The sequence below is a fragment of the Colius striatus genome, chromosome 1 (assembly GCF_028858725.1).
Source record: "Colius striatus isolate bColStr4 chromosome 1, bColStr4.1.hap1, whole genome shotgun sequence".
NCBI classification, from domain to species: Eukaryota; Metazoa; Chordata; class Aves; order Coliiformes; family Coliidae; genus Colius; species Colius striatus.
The window spans coordinates 200,780,257-200,803,198 of record NC_084759.1 but is presented as its reverse complement, the minus strand read 5'-3'; the positions used below and the strand labels follow the sequence as shown (position 1 = coordinate 200,803,198).

At 38.4% G+C, this 22,942-nt stretch overlaps 1 protein-coding gene across 3 annotated transcripts in view; it reads right to left on the bottom strand.

Annotated features, from left to right (window-relative positions):
• The window catches only part of UPF2 (UPF2 regulator of nonsense mediated mRNA decay), a 67,871-nt gene that overhangs the window by 10,117 nt on the left and 34,812 nt on the right, over positions 1-22,942 (bottom strand). For all 3 annotated transcript variants that reach the window (XM_062020059.1, XM_062020054.1, XM_062020064.1), the window contains 9 exons: positions 20,688-20,873; positions 19,020-19,223; positions 18,093-18,368; positions 16,210-16,393; positions 12,445-12,584; positions 10,961-11,065; positions 9,964-10,062; positions 9,186-9,353; positions 2,516-2,657 (listed from right to left, as the gene is read on the bottom strand). In XM_062020059.1, coding sequence (XP_061876043.1) covers positions 2,516-2,657; positions 9,186-9,353; positions 9,964-10,062; positions 10,961-11,065; positions 12,445-12,584; positions 16,210-16,393; positions 18,093-18,368; positions 19,020-19,223; positions 20,688-20,873 — 1,504 coding nt within the window. The remainder of the gene's footprint in view (positions 1-2,515; positions 2,658-9,185; positions 9,354-9,963; positions 10,063-10,960; positions 11,066-12,444; positions 12,585-16,209; positions 16,394-18,092; positions 18,369-19,019; positions 19,224-20,687; positions 20,874-22,942) is intronic.

Below are 22,942 nucleotides of genomic sequence, written 5' to 3'. Positions count from 1 at the left end.
TTAGTGCATCTAATAGAAAGTATTTCTGACAGCCCACCTGTGCAGCAATCTACATTACTCAGCAATCAGACACGATGGAATAAATGAAGGGGAAAAGTGGAATAAGCTGTTAAATAGATTATGTTTGAAAGTCTGCTCTGTCTGGTTCTCTAATCTCTGGTAATCTCATTGGAGACACAGAACCATCACCTGCTAGAAACAAAATTCCCCTGTTCTCACAGGGACCTGCATGGGGCAAAACTGGGGACTCAGATTCTCTTGCCATTTACAAATGCAAAACTTTCAGCAAGTTATCCACCCAGTCTTTGAGAAACTGGGAAACTCTGAACATATAACATACAATATGGGTGCCAACAGTTAAAACATGTATTCATGCCCTATATAGGTCCTTAACAACATCTGGAAAAGGCAAAAGAAGCCATTCCACACACTGACAGCCCACTTCTGTAAACATCATGAAATAACATCCTTCAGAACAATGCTGCATGCCAGGAGAGATCTCTCTTGGCAATGATGAGACTCAGGAAGAAAGTAAGAAGAGATGAAGGTACGTTGCCAGCCAGGTGCTAGAAGCAAGCAATGAATGAACAAGTATGTGCATGCCTGTCTCTTCTGTTTTCCACATTGTAGGTGAAAGAAAATACTGGGGCTTGTGAAAAGTCAGCAGCTGAGAAGTTGAGTAGAGGAGAGGATAACAGAAGGAAGAGATCGTGAGCGAGCACAACATATTAGCCAGCTTGAAGGTGTGTCACAAAGGAAAAAATAACCTATGCAGAAAAGTACTAGCCTAAATTAGTTACTAATATTTCTTTAAATTAAAAATTGAATACTAATAAACACTGCTGATGTATTAAATAATTGTCTGATACTTTGAAGTACATTGGTGAATTTTCATCTATTAGCTACAATGAGCAGATGAAAAAAGCCTAAATGTATGTGCAAACATTACGACAACCCTGAGGCATTCTTCCAGAAACTGAGACTCCTTCCTCCCCATGTAACTTCAAAGCTTGAAACAGAGAGTTAAAACCAAGTCTTTCTTTCAATGGGTATGTACCAACTTGTTACAGGCAAGATGACTGTTCAAAAGTAACAATCAACTGCACAAAATGTAAATAAAAAATATGTCTGAAGAGGAACATAATTTGGCCTGCTTAATTTAACCTGTTTCAAAGGTCCTTTTAGTTTGGTTTTACTGTGTCTATTACCCAGGTTAATAAACAAGAATCTACAGTTGTTTTGAAAATGGTTGTCAATTATGGAAAAACATTTCTGTGCTGATTTTCCTCCTAGATTATTGCTTCATAACACAGCACCTACAAAATCTACAAGGAAGTAAAATAAAAAATACCTATTACTGGTTATCAATTGATATCAATTGTCTGATTCATTTCTCTTGGACAAAAATCAACATAATCTTTTTTTTTTTAATAAGAAGCACAATTGCTCCCAATAAAATCCTAGATTAAACAAACTGATTTTACTTATCTTTTACTTTTACAAGTTTAATTCTTGTTCTACCAAAGCTCTGAAAGGAGTGTTAGATTCCACAGTGGTTTTAGAATTGCAGCTGCTTTAATTTAAAGTTGCCATTTCTTGATGAATAATGACCTTTCACTAAATACCTTAAATGAGATTTCCTGCTAATTAACTACTTATACTGTGATTACCACCAGACTGCAACACCTTTAAAAAAAAGAAAACAAGTAGAGCAAGAACTGTGGAGATGTTAAATGGAAATACTAACGTAAGAACTGAATGCCAACAGTTTTATTGGTCTGGCTTTGTTTACTAACTAAGTCAAGGAAAGTTGAATCTGAAAAAAACCCCACCCCAAACCACCCAATAACCAAAACACATCAAGTGCAAGGGGTTATACAATCTGTTGTGTTAACTGGTTGCTTCAGTCTGTTCAGGTTCCAAAAATTCAAACCTATATATCTCTAAACGACAAACTAGATCACAAAATTTGCATGAAACCTTCCTTCTGCTAGTATATTCTTATGTTCCAGATTTGAACTTCTAGAATCTTTACCAATATGAAGCTAAAGGTGACAGTTTTTATTTCGCAGGTGATGGTTACCTCACAGTATTTGCAAGTCTTAGCAGCAAGACTGATCAATATTCTAAATACTACTAATATCTAAAATACCTACTCATATATAAAAAGCTGAGCTTAAGTTGCACAGAATTAATTCCTCTTGTATCCAGCTCAATTGTCTTGCAGTAACACAGACAGTGCCACAATCATCAGATTAATTTTGTGTTCCCTTTTTTTTAAAGAAACAATCCCAAAACCTTTCACAAAATAAATGGGAATGTTTAAATTCAAAGGCCAGTCAAAAACTCTGTGAAAAGAAGAGCTATAAAAATTTCACACACAGAGACCAGGGAGTAAATAATGAATGACTGAAACTAAAATACAGGTTTTTCATGAAAAAGAACTTGAACTGCTAATTATCACACATATTTTCTCCTCCAAAAATAAGAACTAAATACTTAGTGACTTTCTTACCCTGGTAGTCCTCCTGTTCTTGCCGTTCATTGATATCCAAAGTGAGCTTTTTCATTCTCATCCTCTCTTCCTGTTCAGCTTGCTGTTGGTTCCAGTGGTTTGCAGCAAGTTGGGAAGACATTGGTACATTTAGGATCTTAAACTGCAAGTGAAAGTAAGTTTTTAAGTGGCCATCACAGTAAAGAAAAAAACCACCAAACAATCCAAAACAAAAAAGGGATTTGGTTATTTCTAGATTATGAGATGCTTTCTACAGAAGTTTCTACTGAAAAGTGTGTTGTTTATACTCTGTTTCACATTAGGAAGCATGAGGAAATATAAGATATTCAGATCTACAGACGCAGACAACATAAAAACAGGCTGATGTATTTACTAAGGCAAAAGACTATTACAAACAGTATTTATGGGAAACAAAATTGATTTACTTTTACCAGGAACACATAGCTATATGCTTTATTGCTTATTTCTTATTTTCATACAAGCCAATTCACAGTGGATTACATCGGTCTTGATCTCAAGCACCACAGCTGGGCTCAGAAAGCTGCATCCTCTCTCCAAAAGTCTCTTCCTTACAAGAGATGAAGCCCCTGAGCAGAATTTCTACTATTATCCCTTGTGGTTATGAGAGGAAAACTGTTCCAAGCGTTTCAGATATCCCTCAGCATTCCTTTGCTGATACTTCTTTATATAATGAATTCTTGCTCTATTGTGCTTCTTATTACTCTAGAGATATCTGTGGTGGCAAATTTAATCTTTTCTTCCTCCTCCACACCCAAACATCCACACTACACATATAATACACTATCTGATTTGCCATAAGGTGTGTTAAATGTAAGCTTGGTACTACTCCCACAGAAACATCCTCTCTGAAAAAATACAAGATTTTCAGAGGCAGAGGGGAGATTCATTTCTACTACACTGTCAAAAGCTGCAGACAGAAAGACGCTTTATCAAAACCTCCCCTGGGAAGGTGTATGTAAAAGCAAAATCCTCAAGTATGGAGCATTGATATGCATATGATTAGTACTTTGTGCAATAATTACTAAGAAATGTCAAGGTATCTATTAGATAGTAGTGCCCCACTAGGAACAGATGAATGGTGAGTGTGAGATGACGTCGAGAACTCAGATGCAGCGTTTGAAAATAACGTGTTTGCAACAGTTAGAATCATAGAATCACTTCAGCTGGGACAGACCTATAAGATCGAGTCCAGCCTTTGTCTCAGCCCTATCAACCACTAGACCATTAGCCCAAGTCCAAAGTCCAATCATCTCTTAAACACCTCCGGGAAAGGTGATGCCAGCACCTCCCTGGGCAGCCCGTTCCAATGTCTGACAGCCCTTTCAGGAAAGAAATTCCTCCTCATAGCCAGCCTGAACCTCCCATGGTGCAACTTGAGGCCATTTCCTCTTGCTCTATTGCCACCTTGCTGCAGCTAGCCCCCACCTTGCTGCAGCTTCCTTTCAGTTTGTTGTAGACGGCGACAAGGTCTCCCCTGAGCCTTCTTTTCTCAGGCTAAACAGCCCCAGATCCCTCAGCCGCTCCTCATGTGAAATGTGCTCAAAATTCTAGCTTGGTAGGCCATCTCTGTATCCTCTCCAGCACCTCCATGTTCTTCTTGTAGAGGTGGGCCCAAAACTGGACACAGCATTCGAGGTAATGGCTTCACTAAAGCCAAGCACAGGGGAATGATCATCTCCGTACTCCTGACAACACTGTTCCTGTTCCAGGCCAGGATGCCCTTGGCCTTCTTGACCACCTGGGCACACTGCTAGCTCATGTTCAGCTGCTGTCAATCAACACTCCCAGGTCCCTCTCTGCCTGGCAGCTTTCCAGCCACTCCTCCCCAAGCCTGTAGCACTGCTGGGGGTTGTTGTGGCCCAAGTTCAGGACCTGACACTTGGCCTTACTGAAACTCATGGAACTGACCTTGGCCCAGCCATCCAGCCTGCCTAAATCTCTCTGTAAAGTTTCCCTTCCCTCAAGCAGATCAACACTTCCACCCTTGGTGTCATCTGCAAACTTATTAAGGGTGCACTCTATCTCCTCATCCAGATCATTAAAGATGTTGAACAGGAGTGTCCCCAGCACTGAGCCCCAGGGTCACCACTCGTAATTGGCCACCAACTGGATTTAACTCCATTGACCACGACTCTTTGGACTCAACCATCTAATCAGTTTTTCTTTGCCCAGGAAAATATATGCCCATCCAAGCCAAGAACAGTCAATTCAAGTTAAGGCATAGTAACTAACCCATTAACAGCATTTCATGATAGAAGTAATTCCTTAGCTTCACCATTATGTTCCTCATTCATTTTTGTATGTCCTTTGTATTTTACTTATTCTATGGATTTATCAGCTCAATATGATTGATGTGTTTTCAGACAGGATGCTTAAAGTGTAAAGAAGAAAACTGAAATATAGAAGGGTTCAAATGAAAGAAGCAGATACAAAAACCAGAATGGTAATTAAGAAAATATCGAGTCACTATCTCAAGGCAATGGGACAGTTGCCACCTGAAATCAAATCACTCATGACAATTAGTAACAGATACGATAATTACTGAAATTACTAACCAAACATGTTGACACTAGGTGATCTTCTTTTTACTTCCTAAGTGTTACCTTAGTTCATACCTATCTAGCATAAAACTTCTTGGACAGTTTCAAAACCACTAAATGGTGTTACACAGACATCAGCTCAACTCCCTTATCATGGCAATGTTTCTTTATTTCACTCGTGGCTTTTGGATAAATCATGATGCCACAGCCTAATTTCCAATAACCATGTTCAGTTCCATTGCTACTAGTTTTTTAAGTTTTGTCACACAATCTCTTTGCTACAAATGACAGGTGAAAAAAAAATAGCCATCTACTGCAAGATACTGGTCTACTCAATATCCTTGCTATTGCTTTTTGTAAACCAGTGTGACAAAAAGGGATAAAATACTGTGGCCTCATTACTATCATCCTGCAACGACCATTAATTCAGGTTATATGCTGCTGGTAAGCTGCAGTCAGTTTTCTCGTTTGCTTCAAAAAAACTAGTTGTCAGCGCTCCACTAAAATCTGGCTGAACGTAAGTGAGTGAAGTGAGTTTTTAGTGACTGGACCTCAACCACCAAATATTAACCTCTGGAAAGAAGCAATGCATGTTTCACTTTCATCAGTAAGTTCTTTCTTACAGTGGAGATTTCTAGTTTCAGCAGCACCATTGACGAACATAGAGAGCAAATCAACTGCTGAGTTAGCAAGCGATTAGGTCCATGTCACAGTGAGGATGTATTTCCTCATTCCAGTGACTGTGCAGATGGGAAGTTTCTTACAGCCTTCCAGCTTGTTTCCAAACTCCTTTTGGCTTTTTAAAAAAATTATAGCTGTAAACTTCCAGTTAACAATAAAAGATGCATCTACCACTTGAAAACTCCATGCATATTTTGCTCACATAGATTTAAAATAAAGTACTATGAGAAAGAATAATTATTTTCTTTTCAACTCCACCTCTTCTTTCCTGCTTATTTTTCTATTAATACTGACTCCTAAGACATATTTTTTTCCTTAATACAAAGAAGCCTTTCACTGACTCAAGAACTGAAGCAGTCTATAAAGCAACTGTTTTCTACATTTCTAGAAACATTGACAGTTTTTGCAGGAAGAGCCTACTCCCAAAACCAAATATTGGGGGAGGAACAGGGAAAACTCCTGAACAAGTTCTGCTTTCTTTAAACCACATGTAGGCAGTATTTTTTCTCCTCACACATAATATGAAGATCCTAAAACTCTTGGTAACTACAGATACTCCCAGAGATTACCCTGAAGAAGCTAAACATCATGTAAAAAAACCAAAGTCTTCTTAAATCCTTTCTGAACCAAATGACAACTGTTAAAATTCCATACTCAAAACTTCTGTAAAGCTTTCTATACAATTTCAAGTTCCAGGATAACAGAATAACTAAACAAATGTAGTAAGGAAATCAGTTAAACATCACTAGTAAATGCTAGCATGTGGAAGAGGAAGAGGTTAAAGACTTGTTGGCCAAGTTTAAGGCTCATAGGTCAATGTGTCCTGATGGGATGCATCCTAGAGTGCTGAGGAAGCTGGCTGATGTGATTGCTAAGCCTCTCTCCATCATTTTTGAACAATCACAGAGGACAGGTAAGGTGCCTGAGGACTGGAGAAAGGCCAATGTCACTTCAGTCTTCAAAAAGGGCAGGAAGGACGACTCAGGAAACTACAGGCCAGTCAGTCTCACCTCCATCCCTGGAAAGGTGATGGAACAACTCAGCCTGAATGTTATCACTGAACATATGAAGGATAAGATGGTTATCAGGGTGAGTCAACATGGCTTCACCAAGGGGAAATCCTGTTTGACCAACCTGATAGCCTTCTATGAGTGCATAACCACTGGCTAGATGAAGGGAGAGCAGCGGATGTCATCTACCTTGACTTCAGCAAGGCTTTTGACACTGTCTCCCACAACATCCTCATCAGAAAGCTCAAGCAGTGTGGCTTGGATGAGTGGACAGTGAGGTGGATCAAGAGCTGGCTGAATGACAGAGCCCAGAGGGTGGTGATCAATGGCACAGAGTCGAGTTGGAGGCCTGTGGCCAGTGGAGTTCCACAGGGATGGGTTCTGGGGCCAGTCTTGTTCAACATCTTGATCAACAACCTGGATGAGGGGACAGAGTGTACCCCCAGTAAGTTCGCTCATGACACCAAACTGGGAGGACTGGCTGATTCCCCAGAAGGCTGTGCTGCCATTCCGCGGGATCTCAACCAGCTTGAGAGTTGGGCAGAGAGGAACCTCATGAGGTTCAACAAGGACAAGGGCAGAGTCCTGCATCTGGGAAGGAACAACCCCATGCACCAGTACAGGCTGGGGGTCAAACTGCTGAAGAGCAGCTCTGCAGAGAGAGACCTGGGAGTCCTGATAGATAATAAGCTAAACATGAGCCAGCAATGTGCCCTCATGGCCAAGAAGGCCAATGGCATCCAGGGATGCATCAAGAAAAGTGTGGCCAGCAGGTCAAGGGAGGTTCTTCTCCCTCTCTACTCTGCCCTGGTGAGGCCTCATCTGGAGTCCTGTGTCCAGTTCTAGGCTCCTCAGCTCAAGACGGACAGGGAAGTGCTGGAGAGTGCAGCACAGGGCCACCAAGATGATGAGGGGACTGGAACATCTTTCATATGAGGAAAGGCTGTGGGAACTGGGGCTGTTTAGTCTGGAGAAGAGAAGATTGAGGGGTGATCTTATTAACATTTACAAATATCTAAAGGGTGGGTGTCAGGAGGTTGGGACACCCCTTTTTTCTATAGTATCTAGCAACAGGACAAGGGGTAATGGGATGAAGCTGGAACACAAAAAGTTCCACTTAAATATAAGAAAAAACCATTTCACTGTGAGGGTGACAGAGCAGTGGAACAGGCTGCCCAGAGGGGTTGTGGAATCTCCTTCCTTGGAGGTCTTCAAGATCCACCTGGACATGTTCTTATGTGACGTGATCTAGATGAACCTGCTTCTGCAGGGGTGTTAGACTAGATGATCTCTAAAGGTCCCTTCCAACCCCTACCATTCTATGATTCTATGTACGTGCCCACTCAAATAGGTATCACCACTTACACTACCAAAGCACTTCCTTAGCACAACACATTCTCACTAGTTCAAGTGTTTCATGAGAAGAGACTTTTCTCACTTTCTACATAGACTTTTGAAGCCTTTCATCAAGAAGAAGAGAAAGATTCTACTCCAGGATTGTGTATTCCAACTGTTATACTACTGTCAGAATTCAGGTTAACAAAGTAATGACATGGATCTGAACACTTGAAAGGTCCAGATGCATGGAATGAACGATTGTGTTCGTTTTGCTTTCCACATCATCTCAGAGTCTCTCGTGAAGTTCATCATTGACTTACACAACTGAAATGAAAAGGTTTCTTTAAGAGACCTAAGCCATGGTGAGAAATTCTGTGGAATGTTAGGTATTGATTTGTATACTATGCATTTGCTGACCTAGGAAAATTCTGACATACTGGAGGAAAAAGCCAAGGCAAATATATAGCTTGCCTGTATGGAACACCGGGTTTATTTGTTTCATCAAAATAATTTCCATTTAAGTTTCTCTAGAGAGACGCACTCAGTGTTTTCTGGCATAGTTCCCTAAAACTATCTTCAGAGATAATGACTTCTTATACAATTGAACAAATTCAGCCAAGTGGCAGTTACTTAGGAAACGGAATTTCGCAAACATCACATATCTTGATTTGAAGCTGAAAGTGTTTTTAGAAAAATCTGTAGGATCTTAAGATTCTAGAATATTCCCTTTTCCCCCTACTCCTTTCAACATTCAGCAACAGTCCACCAACCACATCCATCCATCTTCAAATATATTTAAAATATATGTAAGAGATACTACTGTCCTACTGGTGTGATTGTCAAATGTCATCTGTAATGGAATAATTTAACCCCAGAATTTCTCTCATTATTTCCATTAGCATCCAAAAATTCCAAGCAATGACACACAGCATTCTCTGTTTATCAAAATGTAGTTGTGTGTATCGCATTCTGAGAAAAGGGCAAAGTAATTAAAAATCCTGTGGTTTGAGTGTGACTTTCAAACAAACTGAAAGGATCTTATTTATTTAAACAGTATCTATACCTTATGTAAACTCTTACCTGCTGTTTGTTGCCTTTTCGTGTTAACATGACAAATGGCATTGTGTCTCCAGACTCTGACTCTCCATCCCCACCTCCAAGTGGGGGACCCTTCTTGAGCTGACTTTTGAGATGTAGAGGAATAGCTACATCCAACTGATGTACTTTAACAGATTCACCACTTCGTTGCTATTGAAAAAATAGAGTAAATTTTACAAGTTACCAGATGCTAAGAAGTCAGTTTGTCAGCATTCCTAATTTCATGACTGAACCTTCCAGAAACCAGAGTAATATATGAATAAATGTAATAGGATTTATCACATTTTCCTTTGTTTTCTTTGCTTGTGAAGAAGAAGGTTAGAGACATTTTCAAGACTTCAAATTTTAAAGGAATTCTGGACAACAACCTTTTGGGTAAAGAAATCTACAGATTTAATTAGACACTTGAGAATGGACATACTACATTCAAGATTTTTATGTAGCATATTCCTCATACAGTGCTATTTATACTTAAAATATTTACCAGATGTGACTTTAAAAAAAAAGGACTTTAAGATTTTGTAAATTTAAATGCAGCTAATTGAAATATATTAAAATCCATGCTTAGATGATGGATAAAGTCAGAAGCATCGCATAGTCTCTGCTGCAGTTGTTATTCATACAGTAAAATATGTGTGACAACGAAGGAAGAAAAAACTAATGTTCTTCTGTATGGTCAGCTAAGCATTAATCATTAGGTAAATCAATCAAATACAGTTAGTGGTACTGCAAGTTATATTAATTTAATAAAAATTTATACCTGAAGATTTTCCAGCATCATTTTATCCAATGCCTGAATGAAGTCCTCATCTTCTGCACAAGGGACATGCTTAAGTCCTCCTCCTTTAATCATTACTTCCTATTGCCACGGGGAAAAAAGCTTTCATTACATCAGTTTCAGAAATGTGAACATTCAGTCAGGAAATAAGTGGAAAAATATTCTTACAGCTTGCATATCATATGTAACAAAAAGGTTTGTAAAAGAAATTGTGAAAGAAAAAGAGTTTTCATCCTGGATTATTTTATTAAGGAAATATTTTCTGATGTTTACTGCAGCAGTTATTATGAAGGCTGGCCACTCATAATATTCTGACATACTACGTATGTGTACAGATGCCTATGTACACATTCTAGATATGGCAACTATACAAAGTCTCTACCCCACCACACCTAGTTTAACTGATTTCTCTATTAAGTCCATGAAGTTAGATGGTCTTTATTATATTTATTTCATTACTTGGAAAGCACAATATGATAACAAAAACATTTCAAGTCACTACTCCACCACATTGTTCTATAACAATCAGCACTTTCCTTACTGTGTAACTGCAACTGAGGCTCAAAGCAGATTGGGTATTTTTTGCTATAAATGTTACAATCTGCAATCCCAAATTAATACTTAAGGAATTTTCACTTCTTCATTTGTCTCCTTTTTAGTGTTAACCTGTTTACCTTGTTGTATTAGATCAGTTTGCTACTATTGCTGGCACTACAAAACCATCATTTATGCAATCTTTTCCAGTCTAGCTACCTGTGAAAGTGCACAGTCCTGTGAAAACATGTTGTGGTAAAGTTGAGAGCATCAATACTTTCAGAAGGTAATAATCAAAGTCTGCCAATAGAAAGATAAGCTCTGAAATGTATTTGAAAGAACAGCAGGGAGTATTCTAGCCATATTTTCCCAGGTATGTATGAAGAACAATGGCAAAAAAACATTCAGTAAAGAAAACCCAACATTAAAAAAGCAAAACACATACTGTATTCTCCTCATCAGTTTCATTTTCCTTATTGGAGTCTGTAAGATAATCTGTGTTTTCTTCCTCCTCTTCTTCACCTTCTTCTTCCTCATTGTCAGAGCCCTCCTGAAATATTCAATTAACAAATTCTGGGTATATTAAAACAAAAAAGACCACTTGCAGCTGATTCCTCATACACATTTTCTGCACCTTGTCCAACCTTTCCACATCCAAACCTGTTTAGTTCACTTCAGTTTCTGTTAATTTGCTTGTTATGTTTTGTATTTAATGTATCAGCCTGAACCCATTTCCAGGCTCCCCATTATAAGACAGGTATGGACATACTGGAGTGAGTTCAGCAAGAAGCCATGGTGACTAGGGGATTGGAGCACCTGTCACAGGAGAAGAGGCTGAGAGAGATGACATTGTTTAGTCTGGGGAGCAGAAGGCATAGAGTAGGAGGAGATCTTCTCAATGTGTATAATACCTGAAGCAATAAAGAGGGAGATGGACTCTTCTCAGTGGTGCCCAGTGACAGACACAAATGGACACAAGTTGAAAAATTTAATTTAAACTAAGAGAGAAAAGGCTTCTTTACTATGACAGTGTTTAAACACTGGAAGATATTACCCAGAAGGTTGTGAAGCCTTCATCCTTGGAGACATTCAAAACTTGATTGGACATTGCCTCAAGCAAACTGCTATAGGTGACCTTGCTTTGAGCAAGGCAGGCTCGACAAGAACATTTCCAGATGTCAACCCTCCCACTGTTTAGAATTCTAATGATATTATTCATTTGTAGGCAAGGGCACAAATCCAGCCAAACTTCAGGAACTTCAAAGATGAGAAGTATAGATTGAAAGAAAGCTTACTTGTAAAACCAATCAACCCAACCATAAGGAGAAAAAAAACGTTTCCCGTTTCCTTGATGAACTCACTTTCTCACAACACTACCATTATCCTGTCAACTCTGCTGTGTCATAGTGACAAGTTAGAATTTCTATGTGCGTGTCTTTTTTATTGGCTCCACCATTTTTGATTCAAAATATTGTCACAGTAAACAGGAAGGTTGTTACACCCCATAAATCTTACTTATCCATATTATACAGGCATACTCTGAACACCTGTTATTTTCCCTACACGACTGCTTTGACATCTTGTCAATACATTTGTTTCTACAAGAGGTAAAGAAAATTATCTCAAAGTGTTTTCAAGCCAAAAACCTGAAAACATCTTTTTTGTTGAGAAGCAGCACATATCCTGAGCAAACTTGTCAAGTTCAAGTTTCTGCCATAATTTCTCTGGAGTAAGCCTCAAACACTCTGCACTCAGTTTTCCACATAGACAAGATTGGGATGGCAATACCCTCAAGCGTACTGAACGGGTTGTGCATGTCCATTCCACCTGCCCACTCTGTGACACAGAAGGGCTTCACAAACTAATGAGTAGTCCAAATATTGATTACTTATGCTTTTTATGCAAGGCAAGGTAAATGATTCAACTCACTTCTTCTTCTGGCTCATTTACTTCACTTTCATTTCCAGATTGTTCCTCTGTCTCTGCTCCACCTTCCTCCTCCTCTTCATCCTCTTCCAGGTTTTCTCCTTCTGTAATGGAATCTTTGGAATCTTTGTCATTCACAATTCCTAAAATTTGGAAAATGAGAAAGAATTAGAACCAGGAACTAGAACAGAATTAGAATAAGAACACTCCAGCTATATGTGGAAGATCACTTCAGAAGTCTATTGTTATTGAGCAGTGAAACTTCCAATGGGTTGTAATATTCAACTTCTGATGAAGAACCTTCTCTATACTTAGCTTTCTTGTCAAGGGTAATAATTTTCCTGCTAGAAAAAAAGAGAAACATTATGGGGAATATTTAAAATCTCCTGTAGAGCAGCAATCAAGAAGCTACACTGTGCAAACTGCTTCAAAATATCCTCCAAGTGCAACCTTGAGACATGCACTGAAATATGAGCACTAAATTACAGATGTTTTACAAAACCAGCAGAACCCAGAAGACAGCAAGCCCCTGCAGTCTTCGTTCCAGTGCTCTGCACTGCTGACAATTATTTTCTCAACCTGTAATAATCCTTTCTGACCCTTCTAATGCTCTGACGCTGCATGTGAACCTAGGAGGATGCAGCTGCCTACATAATGCCTTTAGGAAACCACTCTCTTCCAAAAGCATAACCTAGTGTGCTGATGCTACTTGCAGACAGGACTGACAGCTCCTCCACTGAGTTATACCTCATCTTACAGATCTACTTACTAACATGCTCGTCATCTCTGTGTCTCACAACATTTAAGTTTACTCTGTGTGTAAGGCATCAACCATAGCTCCCTACACTTTCAATAAGATATCCCTCAGTGCAGTAATGCTTTCTTTCAATAAGGTATCCTTCACTGCAACAGCCTTATCTATACCATTCCCACAGTAGTGAAAAATAAGTTTTAACTTCTTATGCGACCTGATCTAGGTGAACCTGTTTCTGCAGGGGGGTTGGACTAGATGATCTCTAAAGGTCCCTTCCAACCCCTACCATTCTATGATTCCATTCTATGATTCCATTCAGTGACCTGTTTTCAAAGAATAGCTTTTGCAAAAATTAAGTAATTCACTGAAAAGAAGAACAAAGCTACTAGCATATACTACTGTTCTCATACATGCTTTTTTTTTTTTTCATTAATTTGCAAAGCTACTTCATCTTCCAGATACAGTGGTCTGAGGTAGCAGAAATCAATGCTGATGCCAACCTTCAGCAACACTGCAAACCTAAGCAAAGATTTTACTAAGGAGTCAATACAATTACCATACAGTCTGGCATTCATATTTTAATACTACCAACCACACTGAAGGTCAGCTGTTAGTGTAAGGCTTTTTGGACAACAAACGGACACATCGTTCTGTGCTTATGACACTTGTTTGTTCTCTGCCAGGGGCAGAAAACTAACATGGTCATATGCAATTCTTAAGTAGAAGTTTAAATTCTAAATATACAAGTGGTTTGGGGCATGTTACTTTGTGTTTTTCTCCACTTCCAGCTGCCTTTGAGATGCAATATGAAGACACACAGAGTCTGGTCTAGGAAAATTTGTCTAAGATCACAAAGATCAGCTTTAAGAGGTGGTGAATGTTAGAGTTGTGCTTAAATCAGACAAAACTCAGAAAGACAATGAATGGTATTTGTGGTTGTATGGTAGTTATTGAGGATTTCTATGATTCTATTATTCCATTATTCCATTTCTGTTGAGTACAGGCACATATTTCCTTCTTCATATTGCAGTGTTTTCAAAGTATTCTTTTTCCCCTCTCTTGTACTTGTGAACACTGTGCTCTTTAAAGTATGTGCTGCTCCATAACACAAGATGTTCTTCTGAATCACTCTATATTCTCACCAGTACAAAATCACCACAGCAGCACAGGAACCAACAGCCAGTCCCCAGTGCAAGGTCTGCAAGCAACAAGCCAACCCACTGTTCTGCCCAGAATAAAACTTCAGCCTGACAAAGCAAAGCACACCACAGTCTTTAGCATTAAACACCTTCTCAGTGTTACTGCTCATGGGTCAAAGAACTGTGGGAACAAACTGATCAACAACTTACTTTAGTTTTACTAAAGCTCTTGCTAAGGTATTAAAATCCTCATTTCCTTCAGATGTGTTTGAGCCTATCATCATGACAATCTTCCTGAGATCACCTTTCAGCAGTCTTAATAAGAGGACTAGGAACTATCCCACCCTGTACTGAAGTTTAATAGCAAGCAATAGCACTATCAAGAAAAGCAACACACTTTGCAGGGACACAAACACACACATGAAACTACCTCAGCTGTACTGTTGATGGGCTTTGCTTGTGCCAAAACAAATGCAATTCACATCCAGCCACCATCTATTTCCCCCTTAGCTACACCAAATCCACCTGCTACAGAGGTGGTGATGCAGAGAACAGAGGTTCTTATGATATGCTGAATAGCTTTCAAAAGAATATTGCAGTCTATGCAACTAGTTGGATATGACTTCTTAGTTATCATTCTGAGAGCATAAAAGCTAGTAATTTAGATTTTATCATAAAGAAACTTTAAATCAGCATTTCAGTTACTATATAGGTAATCTTAAGGCATGTCAATTAAATGAACATCATATTAATAAATTCCTCCTAAAACAAAGGTTGTAGCATTTTACCTGACAACAACACATACTTATCCCACTGGATTAAAGGATTGTTCTTAAAAATTAAACTTGTCTGTCTAGATGAAGTGCTATTAAGGCTTTAATTAACTCTTACAAAGTGTAAAATCTACATATAAAAACTTTTCATAAACAAGGCTGTCTGCGAACAAAAATGAGAGATTAGAAAACAGCTCCGTGTAATGAGAATGAGCACAGTAGTATCCAATAATCAGTAAAAGCTGGTATCTACAAAAGGTTAAAGGTTAACATAATGATAGTAGTTTTAGATACACACTAGCTAGTATTTTGTCAACTGAGCTATGCAAAATCCAGCCTTTTCTCCTGAAAGTAACTGATTCTATTACTGACATAGCAAGATCTACAAATATCTTTAAGTAAACAACCTAGCCAAGAGATATGTTTTAAGAAGAAAATAAAACATTTAATAATAAAATCAAAGGTCTAACTCATGAGAAGGAAGTGATCCTCTGGCCTCTACTGCAATGTAAAGCCCATTCAAAATTATTCCCAAGGAAGTGTAAGGCTCAAAGCACCGGACAGCATATTAAAAGCAAAACATATTCTCTTTTATCATAGTCTTACACTAACCCTTACTTTGACACTCCATTTTTAGTTGGAACACAAAGTTCCAAGCAATCAATCTACGAAATCACCAGGCTGGTTTCCATCAGTGCTTACCAGCCAAAAGGCTGCAGTAAGTGGGTGTGCAGATACTCCCTACTTTTTGTAGCAGTGCTTCCTGAATTTTCCTGATAAAATGCATAGCTTTCTTACTCATCATTTGCACCACACTACCCCACATATATGTACATAGATATACACACACACTCCCTCTCCCCAAATACTACTATATTAATGGGATTCATATTAACTTCTTTTTTTAACACTCCATTATTTACAGTTATGGAGATTTTAAATGCTCAGAAGAACGCAAACAAGCTACAAAAAGCTTTCTACTATGAAAATAAAAAGATCATATAATGAGAATAACAGTAGTTATCCATCAGCACAGAAAGGATCATTTAAAGAAATACAGGAATTGTGAAAAAGATCTCATTTCTCTTGCATTTTTTCTTACCTAATTTTATTAAGAACTCTCGTTCCAGGTCTTGCACCTGTCTGATAGCTTCTTCCAGAGAATTGCAGAGCTTTATCTTTGGTCTCAGCAGTTCCAGTGTATCACTGATCATATAGTCTATGTCTATAGGAAAGGGGTGGTCTTTTGTCCAAACATCCAGACTTTTCTTCCACCAAACATACCGCTACAATACAAAATATTCCAGTAAATTGTATGCACACAGGTATTTATAAACTATGAAACTTTAGAAGTTTGTAATGCCTAGTCATGTTTGTACAATAGAAAATGTAAAAAACTTCACATCCCTCCTCTCCCATTCCATACAACTACTACATATGCTGATATCACACACATTAAGATTATGCTCCTTTTACCATAATAACTGTTAGAAGTATGAAGAATGAAAAAAAAAAGCACACTAAAATGAAAGTGGCTTCTAATGGCAGATTCTTTCTGTGAGAGATGAGTACTTAAGTAGCCAGCTTGCAATTTCTTCCTCCATATATTTTCAGGAAAATGAATTTCCCAAGGACATATTATGAAAAAAAGCACAGTATTATGTGATTTACAAGGTTTGCTTTGTAAGATATTAGTATGTGCTCCTTACAATAAAATTGTAACAAAGGACTGCTTAAGTGAACCTAACAATAGAGTCAAAGTTATTGTAAAAATTGCATCTGAAAAGAAAGTAACAGAATCCTCACTTAAAAGGTGAAGCAGTCAAAAGGAATGGTGTTGCAATTATAACATTTAACGAATATAATGACTCCTTCACTGACAAGGTTACTCTGGACCATATCAGACTTCAAAACATCATTTTACATCTCAGATATAGATGAAGGATACATATCTTGAAAGTCTAATGTAAGTTGTTATTGCCTTAATTTTTGTTTTTTAATATCCTTGTTTTATAAAGAGAGAATCAGAAAAGAAAAATAAATTAAGTCTAAAGAGTTTCAGCATGAACTCTATGGCCTGGAATTCTCCATTTTCTGAAAAACCCATTCCAGTGTTTCAACACTCCCATTACAAAATCTTTTCCTGCTCCATGACATCTATTGAGTCAGAACTTTCCTTGCTGCAACTTGGGACCACTACTTCTCATCCTTTCACCATGCATGCCTGCTAAGTATCTGACAACTCCTCTTCTACAAACACTACTAGCTGAGGACAATCACCTAGTTAGCATTCTCTTCTCCAAGGTGAGAAAACACACACTGAGCACCAAGAGCCCCGTGATAATTTTGGTGACTCTCTACTGGACTAAGCTCAGTTTGCTCACGTCTCTAACCTTGTCTATCAGCAAGGTCTGATCTGGCAACAGTGCTCTAAATGTGGTCTCCCAAGTGCCAAGCAGAAGGGAAGGGGGGGAGAAAAAAAAGTAACTTCACTCTCCTCAATCCAATGTGTGCTGCCAACAGAACGTGCTACACTGCTGGCCTTCATCACCTTCATAGCACAGAACTCAATGTCATCTTCATTCAGTCCAGGAGCTTCAGCCCTCTGTTCCTGCAAAGCTGCTTTCCAGGTAGTCAGTGCCAGGCAGCACTGCTGCATGGAGCTATTCCTTCCTAACCATAGATTCAATACTTATCTTTGCTGGAATTCTCAATGTTTCTGTCAGTTTATCATTCTAATTGCTGAGACCTTTCTCAGGGGAGAACCGAAACCATTCACTAAAATCAACTGTTTCCCCAGTGTTCTGCAAGTTTGTTGGAACAGTAATATGCATATATAACTGAACACACAGGTCACTTTAAAGTACTCAGCCAGGATTCTAAAAACTGTAATGCTAGAGAACAATGAGAGGAATATGTAACACAATGACTTACATTAGCATTTAAAGAAATCTACAGAACTATATAAAATCTAGCTTAGAATACCTGAAAATATACAAGGAAGCAATCGAGTTTTCGTTTGCTGGATCCTCTGTCAAAATATTGCCCACAGGTATCAAGGATAGTACAAACTAATCTGATCCTGAAAAGATGCTCTGGAGGGTCCAGTGGACTAGGACTCCCATCAGGGTTCACACCGAATGATGTGAAAGAATACAGAGTTCGAAATATTACAGCGGATTCCACCATCCGGTAATTGTAAAGTTCCCCCAAAAACTTGGCACTGCTGATGCGCCGCTGGTTGAACTTGGGCTGGTTGACCTTTAATCGGAAAAAGAACAAAAAAATTCACTTTATCATGCAGACACAATAGAATCTTTGTAAAAGGTCTGTTGACTGTTAGTGTTGTGAGTTTGGGTTTTTTTGCTTTTTTAAGAAAAAAAGTAGTATTAAAAAAAGGATAGAATTCATTATAAGAAAAGATGGTTATTTATGGCTGGACACATAACACAAAATGAAACATTAAGTAGTTATGAAAGCTGGTCAGACAGTAGTTATTATAATGTTCAAATACATTTAGCATATGCTGTCTCAAATCTATGATGGATTTTTCATTTCCCAGAGAATTCTTGTAATTACAATGTCTATCAAGACATGGATCAGTCTCAAAAGTACTTGAAATTATGTGAACCTGACTACACAGTAAAAGTTGTATACCCTTACTATGATAGGGGAGACAAACAACTGTCCTCCTAACCTTCGCAGTTGGTTGGGTTTGGAGGGGAGAGGAGGGGCGAAGCAGGGATTTTTGAGTTTTTAGATCAAAATAGAACTAAAAAAAGCAAATGAGGCAAAAAAGTCATCATACAAAAATCCAGAATACAAAGATTGTTTTTTTTAAGGCAAGATTTCAGTGTTTTTATTTCAACATAAGCAGGTAAATGTAGCTTAATAAGAACATTGGCTGTTTACCTCCATTCCCAGTCGAATATCCTCTAGCACTCCATCCACAACATGAATTCCAACATCTTCCTGGTAAAGGACCAACCCTGCTAAGAGGTTGGCTACACAATGAATACTATTATATTTCACATTCCAGATGTTGATCATACAGCATATAACATAATCTTTTACTTCTGCATCCTGCCAAGGGAGCTTGCGCATCTGTCTCAGGACCTAAACCAAGTTTTAAGACAAACATAACATTTTAGCAGGCAAAATAAAGATACTCACTGTCATCCCCTATCTCTAATTGTTGGGATGAAATCCCTGTAAGCATCTGCAAGCACCTGAAAGCACACTCCTCCTCTTCAAGCACCCTCCAGATGTGCAGCAACTAAGGAAAACTTTATATTTGCAACCCCACTTCTGTCCTCTAGCTACTAATCAAGATCACAGAATCACATAATCTTAAGGGCTGGAAAGAACCTCGAAAGATCATTCAGTCCAACTCCCTTGCCAGAGCAGGACCACCTAGAATAGGTCACACAGGAACTCGCCCAGCTGGGTTTTGAATATCTGCAGAGAAAGAGACTCCACAACCCATCTGAGCAGCCTGTTCCAATGCTCCCTCACCAGAACAGGGAAGAAGTTTTTCCTTACGATTCCTTGGAACATCATATGTCCCAGCTTGTGTCCGTTGCCCTTTGTCCTATCACTGGACATCATTGAGAACAGCCTGGCTCCATCCTCCTGACACCTACCCTTTATGTATCAGTAAACATGAATGAGGTCTCCCCTCAGTCACCTCTTCTCCAGCTGAAGAGCCCCAGCTCCCTCAGTCTTTCATCAGAAAGGAGATGCTCCACTCCCTTCTCAGTGGCCCTGCACTGAACTCTCTCCAGTAGCTCCCTGTCCTTCTGGAACTCAGAGGCCCAGAATTGGACACAATATTCCAGATGTGGTCTCACAAGGGCAGAGGAGAATCTGTCTGAACCTACTGCCCACAGCCCTTCTAATACATCCCAGGATGCCATTGTCGTCTTTGTCACAAGGGCACGTTGCTGGGTCATGCTCATCCTGCTCTCCACCAGGACTCCCAGGTCCCTTTCCACTACACTTTTCTCTAACAGTCCATTCCCCAATCTGTACTGGTACATGGGGTGATTCTTTCCCCGATGCAAGACTCCACACTTGCCCTTGTTGAATTTCATTTGATGTGTCTCTGCCCAACTGTCCAGCCTGTCCAGGTCTCATTGAATGGCAGCACAGCCTCTGGTGTGTCAGCCATTCCCCTCAGTTTAGTATTGTCATCAAACTTGCTTACAGTGCCTTCTGTTCCCTCATCAAGATCATTAATGAACATATTGAACAGTACCGACCCCTTCCATATTTTCCTTGCTCTTACAGTCTGGTTCTAACTGTAGTCTTTTGCTTCTTACTCTGAACATAAGATACTTAGTACAAAGAATCTCATTTCATTCTCTGCTTGTTCAGCACTTACTGCTATGGAGAATGCAGGTCTAGGACTGGAGCTTCTATGCATTACAGTAAAAAAAAAGAAATTATCTTAATCAGGGATACAAAAATGATCCCTCCTCTTTCCAGTTAAAAAAAAATGTAAACTTCCACAAGCCCTTCAAAACTTACTACTACATCACTTCCTTTAAAATCTCTATTAAAGATTTCACAAGGATTTACCTTCTCTGTGGTGACTTTGGAGAGATCTTTGTAAAGAAGCTTACGAATATATTCCTGCAAAGGAGGTCGTTTTTTCTTCACAGTTTTTTCAGCTGGAGGAGGATTACAGTAGTAATAAGCATTTTCTACCATTGTAACATAGCGTGCATCAAGATGCATTGCTTGTTTTTTTCTCATCATTTGTTCCTGGAAATAAATGAAATGATCAGTTAAAGATGTTGACATGCCACATTTAAGTCAAAGGTTCTTACAGTTATGTTTTGGATAAAGAAAACGTGAAAGGTTGCAAAAAAGTAAGTTAAGAGTTTAGGTAAAGAAAAGAAAAGGGCAAAGCATATATCTGGTTCTGCATTGCTATTTTCAAGGTCATGTCTCATCACAATCTCTGTTTCTATAATAATTCACCTGTGATGATGTTTCAGAAAAGTGGTTAAAGTTTAACTTGAAATCTAAATGTTACCACTTAGATAAATGATTAATAAGATTATTAGCCACTTTATTCAAAACATGACTTTCACCAAAGGAGCTGAAATACTCATGTCCTGAGACGAGTATAATGAATCATCATAGGAACAGTAATCTACTTTTCACATCAGTATGCAACTCCAGAGAGTTGCATATTTTGATGGTTTCAGATGAATTTCCAATGGTTTAGACAATGGCATTTTGCTTATCACACGCTCCATTGTTGCAATCCACCCAAGCAGAATAGACTGCAAGAAAAACAACACCTTCCCTAAAGTAGTATTTCAGGAAAAATCAGACAAGGTAAAGGTTACTGCATCAACACTAATTACCGTGCTTGAGTGCCCTAGTTTTCCTCACCAAATACAACCTTTTCTCCATACTTCATTTGGGGTATGTACTTTTATTATTTATTTTGTGGGCTTTAAAAATGTGCTGTATGTGAAAATTCTGTACAAGAACTAAAGTTAGCAGTTCTAAGCTGCTGATTTTTACAGTTAAAGAATTAGCTTAATACTATTATAAAATATTTTTTATACATATGTGTATATATGTGTGTAACTAAGTTGCATTACATTTTTATGTACACCCTATGATCCCATATCTCCTAAATCACTCTGAAGCGGTTCAACAGGAAAATAAACTGCACGGATCTAGACTGCTTAATAGATGTTGTCTACACAGTAATGTACAGAATCCAACAGACAAAACTGATTCTTTTCTTATCGTACACATATTTTAGTATAAACATTCATGCTGTCCAGCAAACTAATGAAAAGAGTTTAGACTTCCTTTGATCATTGGTGAAGAAGCACAAGTTTTCATCCTGTTGGGCTTCTCACTCGACTTGAATAACTTAAAAGTTTCTTTTATAAGGCAGTGGTTCAGTTAAACCAAAATATAAACAAACAGCTCCTTAACCTTATGTTTCAGCTGCTAATTCAATGAGGAAGAATAGTTTTGTGTAAAATAGTAAGCCAACAAATAACAATTTTCCTCCTAGACTGTATGCATTTATTGCCAAGAAGGTCTCAATCCAACACCAACTCTAAGGTATTTCATTTTTAACATTTTCATGACACAAATGGTCTCCCCTTTGATTCCTTAGTGACTATTCCTGTCCTAAAGGGAAATTTCTGTCAAGTAATAGCAAGTTTATCTACAGGTGCTTAACAGATGCACAGCACTTTTAACAATTGAGCACAGAAATTGTTTTATGTGGGGGGAAAAAAGCACTTAGAGTAGAAAGTTCCAAAACTTTATCATGTCATAGATGTTAATACTACCGTTGTAGAAGTTTCACCTTTTCTAGATACATCAGGTGAAAATACTTTTTTGTTGCCTTAATGACATTTATCATGTTTCACTGTAAACTGAAAAATGAAGTGGGGCATAGCAGAGAATATGGAAGAAGGACTTGCAGATAGAATTTTTAAAACCCTAAAACTACACAATTTGGATATTTTCCTGCTATAAAACACCACATTGTATATTGTAAATAATAGGTTATAATTTAAATGTTTCTTCCCAGAAAATATGCATTACTCTAAGTCTTGAAAATCACTGTAATTTATCCTTTTTTAAGCCATCACAAGAATGTATTCTAACTCTACAGGGATGTATTAGTCCTTATTCCCATTCGAAATCATCATGACTTTCATGTTTTTCACTTTGGACAAGCAAATGCACTGCCTGCAATAATAAAAACTTTGACACATTTCAGAAGGAAATAGCAAGACCTGCAATCTAAAGTGCTTTAAGCTAATTAACTGCTTTAGGTCTTCATTTTA